General features: G+C 41.7%; 1 protein-coding gene across 5 annotated transcripts in view; it reads left to right on the forward strand.

The window, feature by feature from the left end:
• The window catches only part of SRGAP2 (SLIT-ROBO Rho GTPase activating protein 2), a 205,287-nt gene that overhangs the window by 84,032 nt on the left and 103,894 nt on the right, over nucleotides 1–17,361 (forward strand). For all 5 annotated transcript variants that reach the window (XM_063142633.1, XM_063142642.1, XM_063142648.1 and 2 more), the window contains exon 4: nucleotides 6,195–6,357. In XM_063142633.1, coding sequence (XP_062998703.1) covers nucleotides 6,195–6,357 — 163 coding nt within the window. The remainder of the gene's footprint in view (nucleotides 1–6,194; nucleotides 6,358–17,361) is intronic.

Raw genomic sequence — 17,361 nt, forward strand, 5'->3', positions numbered from 1 at the left:
AAATGCTTCGGACCCCCGTTACACTCAGCTAAGAGCATCGAGGGAGCGCCAAGAGGCAGGGGCTGGGACAGGCGTTAGCTCGCCTTACAGCAGAGTATAAGGCAGAGGGCCTTTATGGTCATGGTCCTGCACCTCTGGAATAAGCTTTGATTGGGGGTTCATCAGGCCCCTTCAGAATAGCTCTGAAGACCCACCTGTTTCTGCTGACTTTTTCGTAACTTTGGGCTACTAGTCTTATTTATTTCTGTTTAATTGTATTGGTGATTTTTTGGGTGGTGTTTAACCATGTGCACTGCTGTGGGACTGAGGTTCCACCCTTCAAGGCAGCCTAGAAATAATTTAAAATAATATAGAAATAAAATGTGTGCACAAAAAGCAAGCTATTTGCCTGTCTTAGGCCAACGACCCTTCCTACTAATTTGCACTAAGGAGGGGTAGTATTTGATAGCCCCTGCCCAAGGGCAGTCTCTGAGGTCCCTGTGGTGTTCCTTAATACTTGGTTGTATAGCCCTAGGCTGCCTAATCCTGTGTTATTGGAATAGCTAAAATCAATCCTGACCATTGTTTGTATTGGAACAGATCAGCCACATGCTGTAAAAGGACCCCCCCACAAGTTCTTTTGCCACTAGCACAGTGTCATTTGAAAGCCCATAGCCAGGTGGCCTGTAAATGTTATGGAAGAACATAAATACAGTCCAGCAGCCCCTTTGCTATTTTTATATATGAATGTAACGGAGAGAATATGTTTGTTCCCCGGCCTGGCTAGCTTATTGTCAAGTTCAGGGCGTGCTGCCTTTTGATCTTTTTGCTGCCTTTTTTCTGTAGCAGCCCAGAGAATATTTCCCCCCTCTTGTACGTGCTGCTTCTTTCTGGCAATCAAAGCTAGTAGTAGCTTTGAATCACGCCAGCTCTCTCACTTCCCTTACACGTGAAGCCCTGAAACAATCCAGATTGCAAACTTCAGTCATTTCCTGTGGTATTTTTCATAGGGCAAGAAACTCTGCCAGATCAGCTGCTTTGGAAGTGGCATTCTCCAGTTTAGGTCTTTTGTTTAACTGAAACTAATCTGCTTCTTGCTACAGATCCAGTCTCTCTCCCTCTCTTCCTGCTATGGGAAGAACAATAAAAGTCAACACTAATCTATATTCCTAACATTTCTAGGAAAGTTAGCAGCATTTGTGGTAGGAAACTTCTGTTATCTACTGACAACAGAACAAAGCACTTATTTATTAGGGCTGCATCCTCCTTGCTCAGGAAGATGGAGTTGCATTTGCATCACAGTGGAAAATGTATATTGGAGAAACTGAAATGTGAAGTGAAATATACAAGTTAATGATACTTCTTGTCTCAAATGTTGTTTATTATGTTGTGGTAGTAGAAGGACTGGTGACTCAGGGTGGGCCTGTTCAGGCAACACACTAAGCCATGGTTAGGCCTCTAACCCTGGCGTCTCGTGTGAACCATTCCTAACCATGATGGGTACATAACCATGGTTTAAACACACTTCAAAAGGGTTAGTGCCTGACCATGGCTTAGCATGTCATCTGAACAGGCCCACTAAGTCATGGTTCACGTTTAGCTCAAAATGCTTAACCATCGTGGCTTAGCATGTCATCTGAACAGGCTCGGTGTATGTTTGTATGTGTATAGCAGTTAGTGCTGGTTTGGGAAGTGCAGGGGTTCAAGCTGGTAGTTCACTTTTAACTCTACCCAACTTTCAAGAAGTTCAGGAAGTATGTGTAGTTCTCTTCTCCCTTCCCCATCTAATCTTCACAACAGCCCTGTAAAGGAGGTTAGGTTGAAAGATAGTGATTGGTTCAAGTAAACCTCATAACTAAGTGGAGAATTGACCCAGGTGTTCTGGGTCTTAGTCCAACACTATAACACCCATGCCATTCCAGTTCTAGTTCACCTGCAGATACTGCAGACTTGAGAGTTACTCCTCCTGTGCTATTGTCTATGTTATTAATATATACATTAGGTCTGCTTTGATTAGCTTGGAAATATAACTTGTGCTCCACCCACTGACGTCTACACTCTAGGTTCCCATGTGCCCCAGATGAGTTCAGACCCATCATAAACAGCCTTCCCCAACCTGGTGCCCACCATATGTTCTGGACATTCATCCCATCAGCCTTAGCCAGTGTGGCCAATAGGCAGTATTCAGGCAGTTGTAGTCCAAAACACGTTGAGGGCACCAAGTTGAGGAAGGCTGCATCATGCCCAACTGCTAAAGAGATAGCTGATGCATGTCTGATCCCAAATCAAGAACCTTATTTATTTATATATTTATTACATTTATATACCGCCCCATAGCTGAACCTCTCTGGGAGGTTTACCTTATACTTAGTGTTGTATTTCTGAAAGGTGGGTTGCTTTTAGTTAGAAAAGGAGTCACTGGGGTGTTTTTTTTCTTTCCTGGATTGTGGAGTAAAAAACTGGAAGGACTTTTCTCTGTCAGGAGACAACCCGACAACTGAGTTTCAAACTTCAGATTGCCAGAGGGAGCATGGCAGTAAGCCAGAGGTAACGTGTTTTGTCAACTGTCAGCATGGCTCTTTAGCGTGAATCAGCCTACTTGATAATCACATCTTCCAATGTTGATGCCGAACTCTTCCTGTCCCTGAATGCAAAGATTTCACATGGCTTTCTTTAGGGAAAAAAGAGAGAGACCAAAGTCTCTTGTTTAATTCCAGATGAGCTTTAAAGTGAATTCTACAGCTGTTGGATACATTCCTGCCATAGCCTGGCTTTAAAAGTATTTTTATTATTGCATCTTCCAAGTATTACACAATGCAAGGGGGCGGGGGAAGAGCAATGTAAACAAATGATAAAAGGAAACAAAGTAATCCAGCCAAGTTAATAAGTTAGAGGCACAGTCCCCTGGGGAAAACCTCTTTTAAATTAATGGTTGCTGTACAAGAGCTCTACTGTTGCACTATTCCATTCAGTTCATTCGGGCTTACAGGTGACCTTCCCACTGGATTGTGCTTTAAGGGTTGAATCCAACTGTGTCATTCCACTAACTGAAGCAGTTTCATCAGTGGAACCAGGATGGAGATTATTCCCCCTGCGCTCCCCCCACCCCTAGGCTGCCCTCTGTGCAGCATCAAAATATGCTTTGGTGGGCTGAGAAACACTTCGGAGTAGATTTTTGGACAGCACACATGACTGTAGGGGGGAATAGGGAGGGAGCAAGCAGATTTCCACTAGTGCGTCATTGGATTTTAACCCTAAATGTTTAGGATTCGAGTAACAGATTATACTAGTATGGTCCATCTGCTGCCACTGTCAAAATGGCTCCCCTTGAGTTAAGGTAAGCAGCATATGGCATGTTTCTAGCAGCCTCACACCTTGTGTATTTATTTTGTTTTGGGTTCTTCAGACTTCTAACCAAACCAGTATTGGAAGCTCAGGACAGGTTGCGGTAAAAGTAGCAACAATTAAACCAACAGAATAATCTAGCCACTTAAAAATGCCAGACCAAATTAAAGGGATCCCATGCCAGTTTAATTGTAGACTTACACAAAATGCTCAGCCTCTGGCTAGAATATGGAAGAAAGGGGTTCTACAGCTGGGAGGCAGCCCTGAACCCCCTCCGTCCCCCTGCTGCATGTATACTCTCTTAGCACAGGTTTAGCACCGACACCAAATAATAAAGATGGTGACCACCACAGATAAGGTCACATCAATTTAGGGAGGAGAAACCTGTCTTTAACCAGGCCTCAACAGATCTGTTTGTCCTGGTGAGTGAGACCAGTGGCCACCTTTCCTCCCGACTTTGAAGCTACAGGGGTGGGCAGGGATCATCTGTTGCCAATCCTCAGCTCCAAAGTTGGGAAGCAGTCTGAGGGATGGTTGGCAACTGCATGGGCAAGTCACCTAAAGAGCCTAGACCATACAGGGTCAAATTGGCTTGTGGTATCCAACAACACACACTTTCCTTTGGGAAAGGCCAGGGAGACCTGACATAGGGTGCAGGGTGGGGCTATAATTTTTAGCAAGGCCAGCCAAAAATGGCAGACCACTGACTTTAACCATGGTTTAGTGATTGGGTGTGGGCTGCAGGATTTGCCAAAATTCTCTACTGGAATTTACCAGGGTTAGCAACAGTTGGATGCAATGCCGAACCAGAGGGAGGAGAAGAGAAAGAAGTTTTTCCTCATTGGTGGTATGTGTGCGAGGAAGGGGCAACCATGCAATCTTGCAAGTCCCTAAACCACTGTGGAGTGTTAAGTTCCAAGTCAGAGATCTAAAGGTGCAAAAAGGGAAGAAAGGATTATTTATAAATAATTCAATTATTTATAAAGTGAATTATTTATAAAATCATTGGCTGTTTCTGGATTTCTGCTTTGCTAAGGGAGAAGTACCATGAGGTCTACAATTTAATTGCATGAAGAATTTTCACAAAAAGCAAGTAAATTAATGCCTGTCAAAATCACTCTCTTGCAATGATTTTCTGTATCATGTGTTCCATCCTACTGACCATATTTACATCCAAGATACAATAGCTTGCATAACTATTGATAGCTGAGCCGATAAAAGGCGGGGAACCCTCTCCCAGGATAATAGTCACCCTGAGTCAGCTGTGTCTGTCTCCTGGTACAGCTGTTATTTGCCAGAACCTGATACAGGGTGGCGGCACCCTGGTGGCAGTAACGTTGAAAGGGGAGACAGCAAAGCAGGTCACACCTTAACACAGTCCTCCCTTGTTCTTTTTCATGGCCATTCAGCCTTGCTGCCTACAGGGGCTACTGCTTTAGCTTCAATGGTGTTTTCTTCTTCCTTCCTACCTCTTCCAGTGATGGCTCCCCTACCCCTTCATCACCTACCTGTAGGGTTGTATGATTTCTACATGTTTGCTGTCCAGCCATGAAATCAGCTTTTGGGTTTGAAGACAAATTTGGGAAGCTATGAAGTCTCGATGATGTTCCAGAACTCAGAAAACAGATCATCAGGGGTTCAAGTAGTCAGAGTCTAAAACTTGGCCTGAAAAAATTCATATGTGTTTTTCAGGGTTGTTGTTCCTGCCCCGCTCTTGGCTTCATAACTCTACTCTCCACGCTCATGCCTAACTTGACTCTCTTTTGCCAATTCATTCCTTGCAAAAATAAATTCTCTTACTGTGCGATCCTATACAGGGTGTCCTGTTGAGTTAAATGAGGATTACTCCCAAGTAGGTGGGTATAGGATTGCAGTCCTCATCTTCACACTGTTGTTTCTTGTGCAGAGATTTAGAGTGGGCTTGAAGACAGAAATCATATGGTGACTGTACAGTCCAAAAAGATCACAGTGATGTTATTTACATACTAAGAGGCAACCGTGTTGGAAATTGTCTTCTCTTTAAAAGCTCTCCCACTGATATAGCTTCTTTGCTGTCAGGATAAACTGTGACTAAGTGAGTATTCATGAAACATCCTATCATGAGATGATCATCTTGGCTGCTCTGGGGAAGTGAACATGGCCATGTCCTGAGAAGTATAGAGCCATAGTTTAAAGGTCATCAGATTGCTGGCCGGTAACTTTCTCACTGCATGTCCTACCACTAGGGATAATTATGGACACAATTTGTTAATTCCAGATTCACATTCTACATTGCAAAGAATAATTATTGATAAAGCCAGCAAGAGGTCTATTGATACCTCTTTCTGAAGATGATAATTCTGCATTTTATTTGTTGCACTATATTTTTACTCTTTTATCTCCTAGAGTTGAGATGTTTACGGTTAAATATATATATTTATTTTACTATCCTTTATAGTGGAAGCTTTTTAGTGAAAGGTAATGTACGGATACGAAAGGACAATCAACTTTTAAGAAGTCTTGTAGATTCTTAGAGTATTAGTGTTGTGATGCCTATAGAGAACATATTACTTGGTTTTCCTTTGCTTCATTTGATACCTGCCTTAATTTTTGTATTTGAAAAGTTCATTGTTGCAAAATAGTATATTATTGAAGGTATTATGTCTCCTTTGCTTGTGTTACCAACACTGGGTTGTATCCACTTAACTTCTCCTATCAACAGGAGAGCTTTTGTCAGTGGGATGTGGAAGGGGTGATTTCACCCATTTGCACCCATAGAATCTGCTTCAGAGGGTTGGGGGACCAGAAGGCAGCAGAAATCCGCTCTTGTAACATTGGATTTCACCCAATGTGAGAAAAAAAATCATATTGTGACTCTGCTTTTCCTGCAGGAAGGATCAGAATGTTCTTTCACCGGTCAATTGCTGGAATCTCCTCTTAAATCAGGTGAAGCGGGAAAGCAGAGACCACACCACCTTGAGTGACATCTACCTGAACAACATCATCCCTCGGTTTGTTCAAGTCAGTGAAGACTCTGGACGACTTTTCAAAAAGGTAATGATTTTATTGCAGTATGCACCTTTTTATAGCTCCAGATACTGCTCTAGGCAACCTATTTCTTTGTTGATGTATCACACAAGGGAATGGGGAGCTGGCCACTGCCGTTTGTCTCCTAGACATGTTTGAATTGAATACCTGTGATGTTTGCAGAGCTGCATCTAAAGGTTCAAAAGGCAACTTCCAAGTTGTTGACGCTCAGAGGTTGGAACATGTCACTCTGATATTACGTTATCTTCATTTAGCTGCCAATTTGCTTCTGGGCACAATTCCAAGTTGAGGTTATGAACTTTCAGAAGTCTTAAATGGCCGAAGACTGGGGTACCTTAAGAACTGCTACCTACCATCAAAGATCCTGCTCTATTCTGTTCTCCCCTTTCTGTCAGAGATGCAGGGAGCGGACAGAAGGGACATGGCCTTTTCTGTGGTGACACCAAGATTGGGGAGTTTCCTCCTGAAGAAGGTCCATCTGTTCCTGTCTTTGCTCATTTTTCAGTGGGTGGTGAAGACACATTTGTTTTAAGAAACTTTTTGGGATATGCTTTGGTTGTTCTTGAGATGGTGAAGGTGCTAAATATTGTTCTGAGACTCTTAATGGCCTTTGTCTATTTGAGTTTTGTGACTTTTGTTTTAACAACTTGAGTTTGCTTGTTTTATCTTTAATTAATTTATTTTGTATTGTTATAATACACAAATGTAGATTTATAATGAAGATGCCAAAGTTGTAGCAGCAGCTGCTATCTAACTCTTTCTTTATACCTAGGCAAAATAAGGGTTCTGACAGCTAAATCCAATGTTATATGAGTGGACTTCAAAGTCAGAGGCCCTTACTTTGAAAGATGCAACCTTTTGACTTTATATAGGTTTCACATCCCAGATTGCTATCTTGACATCAAAATGGCAACTAAATGTTTGATAAAGTGGACAGCAATCCACAAAGCTTAATGCATAATATATTTTTGATCTTTAAGGTGTAACAAGACTCTCTTGTTGTTTTTGCTGCAGTGGGCTAGCATGTCTACCCCTTTGGAAACTGAAAAACATTTCTTTATCTCTGTTACACAGGTTGTATTGGAGCTTTATGGAAAATATAAAATGTTGAGTATTTTCTCGATTAGAAATAGGCCTTCCATGTGATTTAAAGAGATATTATCATATGAGTCTGCCTTTGAATAAAGCAATAGCTCTGGGGGAAAACAATATTTCTTGTTGAGGGGATCAAGCATGTATCTTAGCAGAGGGAAGTTGAAGTCCCAAACATCTGGAGGGCACCAGGATGGGGAATGCTGGTTTAGGACTTCTCCATGGACCAATTTAGTTCTAGCACAAGGGAAAATGGGATCTTAAAAAGAAGATGAAGCATGAAGTGGCAGACTAGAAGGGAACTAATAGTTAAAATGCTAGGGAAAGGTACAACAATGGAGTAGTTTAACATGGGAATAGAAATTTAACATGGATAACACAATTTAAAATGGTAGATATAAATATCTTCTGACTTGTTTTTCACCAGCGGGGTGAATTTTTCCCCTCACACATTTGTATAGACAGGAGCGGTTACTTGTCAGGAAACAAACAGCATGGATTTAGTATCTAGATAACAGGTTTGCCAACTTGGTGCAATGCCAAGACAGTTTCTTATGTTGACTCTCTTTATGCTTGTTATGTGTCACTAGTGCATAATTCTTTGTATCAGTCCCTGCTGGGGAATCTTTCTTAAGGGTGACGTGTGATCTGCAAAATGGAAATAGTATGTGACTGAACCCAGAGCCACTGGTGATTGTCCTCTTTGCTGGAAAGCTCCCTCAATTTCCCATATCGCAATCATGCTGACAAGTGTGAACTAGCACAAGACTACTGATAAAAGCCAAATATCAGGCTGCTTAAAGAGCAGATTTGTTAACTAGCAAAAAGCTAGCTTGTTTAACTACGAAATTATGAAGTGTAGCAGCACTGTAGATAACATGTCATTTTTGGGTACTGCATTTTGCACATATACTTGTATATTTACTGCAGCAAATTTCCCTGGATGTCTTGTAGCAGCTACCTCATTTTTTATTCATCCTGCGAGTGATAGTTCAAGTGGAATAGGGTAGTTTATACCCAGCTCTTTCACAAAAGGACTAGAAATTAAGAAGTCACAAATAGTTCTAACTTTTTTAAAAAATAAAATAATATATTTCAAGTGCAGAGCGTAAGCAATACTGCCAGTGAGATTTTATGAAATAAGAGTTCATGCTGCTGCAATGAAGAGGGAAATATATATTTTTAGTTGTCTACCTACTTGCAGAAGGAACTATATCACCTGCCAATCAATTGATCATAACTTTTAGTATCACATCTCTGCTTTCACTAGGGTAATATGTCCAACTGTTACATAATAAAATATATGTGGTGGACGTATTCACTTAACCTATTTAGGCTTGACAGAACAACTCAGGATCTGTGCACATGTGGTGATGCTTTTTCAGCCCTGAATGTATTGTGTGAATGAATCCTCACCACATATGCCTTAAGCTAGCTGCAATCTTTCTGAGCAATGGCACAGATGGTAGTTCAATTGTGGTGTATTCACTTCTCCTGGACTGTTCCATCTATACACAGTGGGAAGAATGGGGAGCCTTTGGTCCTCCAGCTATTGGACTCCAACTCCCATCAGCGCCAGCCAGCATGCCATAATGGTCAAGCAGGATGGAAGTTGCAGTCCAACAACATCTGTAGGACCCACCTCCATAAGAAAAAACATATTCTTGCACTGTTGTAGCCAGGGTGGATTTGATTTAAATCACGATTTAAATCACTACTCAGAAAGACTCGATGTAATCATGTGACTCCCCCCCCCCAAAAGTGCACTCTTCCTCACTATATTTTACACAACTCAGAGTTACCAAAGACTCATTCTTGCTGATATAATCTTAATATTTACAACCAGATGAAGGTTTCATTTTTAGAATAGCAACTTTTCAGATTAGTTTTACAGTTATATAAAAAAATACTGATTTGGTTATACTATTAGAAACACATCATAGATAGATAATTATGAAATTATTGTGATGTGAACTATTTCCAGTTTAATAGGTTACTCATTCATATTTGGACAACTTTTCTGCTGTACTTTATTGGAAGGAGAAAAATAATCTTACAGAAACCTCTGGAAGAGTATGACGTTGTGAATGGATTAATGGAATTCATTTACCAAAAAATTTAAACAGCCTCATGCTACATAATTAAAAACTAATCCTTATTTCATGATGAATAACCTTTGGACTATAATGTATCTTAAATAGAAAACTATCTTTAGATAGATTTTTTCCTAAAAAAGCATTTTATTAAAAAAAATCTGATTTAAATAAAAAAATCTGATTTAAATAAAAAAAACTGATTTAAATTTTAAAAATCCATTTTTTAATTTTTTTTAAAATCATTGATTTTTATCCACCCTGGTGGTAGCAGAGCAGTCTCAAACTTTGTATGAAAGGGAAGAGTCTACAGAACTTTGACATGTAGGTCCCAAATGGAGTCATTCTTCCAGCAGCTGTATACTTTCCCCTGCCCTACTTAGCTTCTTAAATTAGATCATTCTCACAAACACTGTTGGCAACCTTTCTCTTCCTCCAAGGGTAACTCTGCTAGAATAACTAATGTAGTAGCGGTACTGTCTGCAACTAGTCAATCTATGATGTCCAGATATGATTGATGAATTATAGAACTGATCATGCCATCATGACAGACTGGAAAAGAGGCTCCAGTGGCATAAATGTGTGTATCTGGTTTATATGCAGCCATGTTACATGTAACATGCAATTTGTTTTCATGAAGGGCAGTTCTGTTCTATGAACAGTGACTTTAGCTACAATAGTATAATAATTCATGCTGTAAAAGCTAAACCTTCATACTATCCTAACCCATACTTTGTATATGGGTTAGCAGCACTATAGTCTGCCTGTCTTTCATGGGAAAACCCCTTGCTAGTAGGAAACAGTTGTGTAGAGTTATTTATTTATTATTTATTTATTTAGAATATTTATATACCGCTCCCCATTGAAAAATTTCGGAGCAGTATACAAGGTAAAATGAAAATAAAAACAGAATAAAACAGTTAAAACAAAATTTAAAAAGAAGCAAAAATCAGAAATCCAAGGCTGCATGTTAAAGAAAGGCTTCTTGGAATAAAGATGTTTTCAGGAGGCGCCGAAAGGAGTACAAGGTCGGAGCCTGCCTGACCTCCAGAGGCAGGGAATTCCACAGGAGGGGCGCCACCACGCTGAAGGCTCTTCCCCTGGTGGATTCCAATCGGAGGATGGATCTAGGTGGAACCACCAGGAGCAGGCCCTCGGATGACCTCAGTGACCGGGCAGGTTGGTAAGGGAGAAGGCGCTCTCTCAGGTATCCTGGTCCCAAGTTGTTTAGGGCTTTGTACACAAGTACAAGGAACCTTAAACCTGGCCCGGTAGCGAATAGGCAGCCAGTGCAGTTCCCTCAGCAGAGGAGTTACATGCTGGAAAGGGGCAGCTCCAGACAACAGCCAAGCTATTGTGTAGAGTTATGAAGTTTCAGAATGAAGTTTATAGGATAGTTGCCAGCCCATCCTTTCTCACCACCTATGTTTTGTCCTGAACAAGCTGTAAACCTGTGCTTCACAGGGGTATAATAATTGTGCCTATGGCTGTTGCTGCACCACTGGGTAGGCCTGAAGTTAAGATAGTGACACAGTTCGCACATGATGGCAACCTGTGGGCTGCCTCCTGCCCATCACCGGCTTAGCAAATAACCCAGGAATGTTGGATAGTTTGCTAAACAACAACTGTTCCTGGGTTGTGTGGCATGATGTCCAAATCTGGAATTCTGGGTTGTTGAGGGAGAAACAACCCAGAGCTTTAAACCATGGTTTGTTACTGGGTTAAAACTCTGGGTTGTTTCTCCCTCAACCTAGAGTGCCAGGTTGAGATGTCACGTAGAACAACCCAAGAACAGGAGTTGCTGGACTGGATGGAAAACAGAAGTGGTGAGCATCAGGAGGCAGTGCGCTTGCTCGGGTGCAGCCCCAACAAACCATGGGTTAATTAATTAACCCATGGTTGCTCATTATTTGCGAACCAGGTCAATAACTACTCTCCTTGAGCCATCGTTGGGACCTTCATTTGCAATGGATCTACTCCCTCTGTGCAGTAGTTTGTGGGATCAGGCTGTACTTCTAGCCCAGTTGTAGAATTAGACAACATGCTACTTAATGTGCATTCATATGCATAGATATCCATGTGAAAATAAGCATGCATGCTTATGTTTCTGGGCAGGCACAAAATTGCAGTACCTGGGAGGGAGAAGGTTGGTCACTGTGTTTGCCTTACCAGGCTCCAAAAGCTTATTTTGATTCAAATCACCCTAGTACCTTTGTGGATCAATTCCAGATACAAAGTGCTGGATTTGGAGCTTGGTCATGATAAACTATGAGGGGCTCATATCATTCGAGGGATGAGCTGCTACATTCTGCACCAGATGAAGCAAAGCCCTTTTCAAGGATAGTTCGAAGACAAGCCTGCTGCTGTAATCTAGCCTTCTGGCGATGTAGGTCTGTGTGACTGTGATAAGGTCTGTAAGAGACACAGTCACACAGCCTCTGGCCCTTATTGCAGAGGAGGAAGGATGCTTCCTGTCACAGCTGTTATCCGTGAATCCTGACATAGCAATAGATCCCATAAGGAAGGATTCAGTCTTTTTCTGCAGTTAGTAGTAAAGAGCAGAGTTAACTTTCTGAGGGTGTGTGTGTGTGTGTGAGTGTGAGAGAGAGAGAAGTAGGTAGCCTAGTGCTCCAGTGAGAAATATGCAGGCTGCAGCAAATTCTCTTGTCTCTCACTGCAAGATCTTTCTTGTTTTGAAGAGAAGGTGTTATAAGGATGGTACAGGCATGCCGTATGTCAGGCTGTGGCATGTTTTTCTTTAAATATGATTAACTTCCAAACTTCCAGAAGCGATTTATATTTGGGTCTCATGAAGCTTTTCAGATGTCTGTTGTTTTCCAGCCTGCTCTGTCAAGTTTTGCTGCTGTTGCAAGAAGCCTGCAGTATGGTCTGACTTAATCTAATTAAGCTTTTCTCTTCGTATCACATGATGAAGAGATCCTTTTCGGGGCTGTGATATGAGGAAGGGTCTCATTTGTTTGGGCAATAGATGGAAGGCTGCCAACCGCTTCAAAGGTATCTTTGGTGATAAGGAAGTCAGGTTTACTGCCAAAGCCAGCATTTGAGTGGTGTCTGAGGCAGTATGTGTTGTTAACATCTCTCACTGGCTGTCAGTGGTGTTTAGGGCCCTCTCCTTAGAATTTTTGTTTAACCACTAGAAATTACCAGAATGGGGGCTGTTGAGGATGGGGGTCATCCTGGAATCTCTTGAGGAGGAAATACAAAATGAAGAACAAAATGGCGAGGATTTAAAATGGAGGGAGATAGTGATTTGTTTTGGGTTGGAAGAAGACATTTGTCACTGTGCACTGGTTGTATACAAGCCTGTGTAAATGCTGTAATCAGAATATGTTCTCCAACTTCTGGCATTCCCAGTTAAAAGATTGGTTTGGGAAAGCTAGAGTACTAAGATTTCTATACAAATCTATCTACTTAATTATGTTTAATTCTGATGACAAACCTTTCCTTTACTTGCTATGGAATTTGGAATTGTTTTGGAGGACTCATCGTATGAACATATTGGGCTGGTTCACATGTCACGATAAACCACCCCGAAAATAAGCCACTGTGGATTGTTAATTTCTTGCCATCTCACATTAATCCTATGATGTTTCACTGTTTTATGCCATTTATCTGTTGTGTAAATGCTGTTTACACTTCATATGATAAGGCTGGTAAGTAGTTAATTCTGTTGGGATGGGGAGTGAGTGAATAGGATGTTGGAGTGAATGCTGATTGGTTGTTGTATTTGTGTGAGAGAGGGAATGACAGTTGAAGTCAGTAGTTGGTAGTTAGTAGTTGGAGAGCAAGGAGAGAGTCAGGTTAGTCTGCTGTAGGGTCTACACTGGGGGGAGGAGTGAGATTAGGAATTTAGAGAGTAGAGTAGGCAAGGATACAAGACATCTTTATTGTAACAACTAAGTACTGAAACAAATGAAACCATAGCTTGATAAAATGTGTGAACTTATTTCTTGTTAAATAACAGTTTATTTCACCCTGGATTGGATTCTTTAAGTATCAGAGGTAAGGTACTGGTTTATATGGTGGTAGAAGGTTAATAAAAAGTGCACAAAGTGCCAAGCTGGTTGCTGTGGGACTAAAAAGAGGTCAGAGAACCACAGAATCAATGGGGGAGTAAAAGGTGATGCCCAGAGGTGGGAACAGACAGGAAAAATAATCCACAGTGTGGGTAGCCGTATACCCACTGCGTTCATGGTTGGGATCCTATAAAGAGAAAGCTACAAAGGAGTCTCAAGGTAAGCGGGTTGTGACAACTCCTAACAAAAGATTGGGTGCTCTACCGTGGCTTCCCCCGTAGTCCTCCAGCCTGCTACCTGCACTACCTGCATATATTCCAGTGTCCTTTGCTGCACAACCCTTCTCATATCCCCTCCCTGTGTAGGGAAACATATCTTCCTTCCCCCTCTTGTCGCTACCCCTTTTCAGCCAACCACAACCCTTTAAACAATGTATAGCAATTTTTCTGTCATTCGCAAGTGTGTACATTCACCCATATTCTATTTACTTTCTTCAACTGTACAGATCTTCATCCCCTCTGTACTTGTTGAAATCTCACTTGTCAATTTCATACTCTCACTATATTTACTGCATGAAGTGACCCCAAACTCCAAAATGATGGCCGAAGGGGCCAGAATTATTGGGGCAGACAGGTGTAATTACTGTGGGAATATGGGTGTATGTACTTACTAGGGTTGAGTTTTTCTTTTCTATCACTCACAACTGTGCGAATGACAGCACAAACAAACACCAAACCATTTTTGAAGTAGGTATACACACCTATACTCCCATAATTACACTTGCCTGCCCCAATAACTCTGTCCCGTTCATATGCCACTTTTCAAGTTTGGGGTGAAGGGAAGCGCTGAAGTGGGGAGGTCTGACAAGACATAATGTGAGAAGATGCAATTGACAAGTAGGAGTTTATTGACTCCCTTCCCTCACTTGATGACTCCCTTCTAGGAGCAATTTCTTCTTTTGCAAGCTTCTTCTTTTTTCTTTTTCTTTTTTGGTGTTTCTCAAGTGTGCAAATGTTGTAATTTTCTTTCTCCCCCCCCCATCCCCCCACTTATGTATAACCTTGCAGTAGTACATTTGCCTTGTCAGTTTCCTTGTAAATTACCTACTCCACTTTGGTGCTTCCTGTGCACTTCACTGTCAATGGAAGCCCTGAAGTGGAGTAAATAATTTACCAGGAAATTGATAAAGTGAATGTACTACTGCAGAGTGTACATAGCAGATAGGCGAATTTGCGCACTTGTGCACTTGCAAAGAACTGGGGGTGGGGAATAATAACTAGCTTGATTTGCGTAGATCTGCATGCTAGTACTTTATTGCTCAGTATCATACTTTTCTGGCTTTTCTGTGGGCACCTGGAAAAGCCGGGTGTGAGGCCAACCAGGAGTCCATTGGATTCCCCCTCCTAGCTGCTCCCCACTGCTTGCCTGCCCACCGACCTGCGAGATGTACCTGAGGCCTGCATACACGCTGGCAAGCTACCCAGCCTCCTCTCTGGGCTCCTCCACTTCCCTGCCACTCCCCTTGCTTGATCCCAGCTGCTGCCCTCCCTCCCCGCTTGCCTGCCAACTCACAGAACTTTCCTGAGGCCTCTGTGTGTGCTGGCGAGCCACGAGGCCTACTGGGAGTGCGTTGGACTCCCTCTGCTGGTTCAGCAATGATATATTACAATGCCCACTGTAACAGCTGCATTTATATATCTTGTTGCTTAGCAACACAAAGTTCTGCTCATAGTTCCTGTTGCTTAGCAACACAAAGATCTTGCTCGGAACCTCCAGTGTGCCACGCATTGCCACACATCACCATAGCGTTTTATATATATATAAAGAACATTTCGAATACACTTGTATACTTTTGAAGCACTGAACTTTTCTTCTTTTTTAAAAAAGTTGGCAAACATGCTCAGGGAGAGGCCCAAGTGTCATTTCCGTTGACATCACTGACAAGGGAGGGTGGAGGTGGCACCAGCGAGATCACAAGGAGCGGCCTGGCATTTTGCAGCTTTTGCCAGGCAGTTCTAGCCTGTGCTGAGAAGCCACTGACAAGCCACACTGCCAGGTTCAAGTATCACAACAAACCACCCTGAGAACAAGCCACCCTCAACAACCCACCAACAAGACCTGGATTCTCAAGGTTGCTTTTGCCTCCGCTAAAGCCTCCACGCTGGATTCAGACTTCACAATAAGCCACGCTGACACAAAAAAGGCTCACAACCCACTGTGGCTTATTGTCGTGCAAACTCAGTCCCTGAGCCAGTTCAGACTATCATATCTCACTGTATTAAGTCTCGATATGTAGGAGCCTTTTTACCACACCTGGAGCCCTTTTGCTCCTCCTTACTCTGCTAGCCGTGTTTAGGCCAGGAAGTTTGGTTGAAATGGGAAACTATATGGTTAATTAGCGACTACCCAGTTTAATCATGGCTCCCAGCAAAAGGAAGAGAGAGGGAACTGCATGTGCAGGCAGAAGGTTCATGGTTTTTGAATGGGAGCACTTGCGAAAAGAAACTGGGGCTTTTCATTGGGTGGCTCTGCTAAGAACTATACATTCAGTAATATTACATTCTATAGACTTTTTGGGACTGTACCATTTCAGAGAGGGACTACATGTTCCTACATCTGAAAGAAACTTGTGGAAATTGTTCAATTCTATGGCAGTGGCCATTTTATGAACATTTAGGTAGTCCTGAAACTCTGGAATCTATGGCATTCTGGCTATATAATATCTACACTGAGCTGATCGTTCTCTTTAATTGTCTGCCGTCATTGCATGCTTCCCCCCAGACATTAGTTGGAAACATGGGGAGGAAAGCACTTTTAGAATTGCAGAAACCCATTATTATTATTAAAAAGAAACAAGTTGATGTTCATTTTTAGTGAACACAACCACAACTGAAAGTACAAAGGATTTTAATGTCCAGACACAATTACTAAAATGTTTCAGTCTCAACAGCACGAACTTAGCCTTGTTTCCTCTCTCCAACTTTTCTTTTAAATGCAAAATAAAGTGTGGCTTACCATTGTGTTTTTTTATATATATATTTCAAGATCCGGCTTCAGGTTTTCAACATGGAGTTTATTTTAAGAAAAATAATTAGGGTTCTGCTGAAAATGTTAATCTGATATGAAGGGATTCAAAGCCTTAGATGGTCTAAATATTACGCAGATTGGTGCCTCTGGGGGGGAAAGGAAATTGTTTTTTTCTTGCTTTTAATTAATTATAGAATCCTGTATGAGGTATAGTGAAGTTCAGGTGTGAACCATACATGTTGGCTCACGTTGGGTTCTGATCCTCTCCCTGCATATCTCCGGAGAACATAGCCTTTTGATGTGGCTTCCATTCTTTTTCAGATTTCTTTTGATTTTTCACTTTTATCTTTGTAATCTTTGATTTGTTTGTAGTTTAGCTTTCTTGTGTGCTCCTTTTTAACTCTTGTGTTGTATTAAATTTATTACCTCCAAATAGAATAGAGTTACAGAAAAGAGCAGCATATTATGTGGATTTCCCCCACCCTCATGCCACCTTCCCATTCCAACTTTCCTACCTTTCTTTTACCTCTAAGCTTTTCTGTGAGTCTGGAGATGTGAAGGCTTTGGGGAGGGAGGGAACTAGAACAAATGGGGAAAATATTTTCCCCCAAAATGTTCCAAAAATCCCTGGAAAAACCCAGAAAAAACTGTTGGTTTTTTTTAAAGCAGCCTCCCCATTTTGGGTGTTTCGTTCCCAGGCCTTCACGTCTCTGTGTGGTCCTGTGATTTTCTTGCATGGTGCCACCATTATATTTTTAGCA

Source organism: Elgaria multicarinata, chromosome 1 (assembly GCF_023053635.1).
Source record: "Elgaria multicarinata webbii isolate HBS135686 ecotype San Diego chromosome 1, rElgMul1.1.pri, whole genome shotgun sequence".
Lineage (NCBI taxonomy): Eukaryota > Metazoa > Chordata > Lepidosauria > Squamata > Anguidae > Elgaria > Elgaria multicarinata.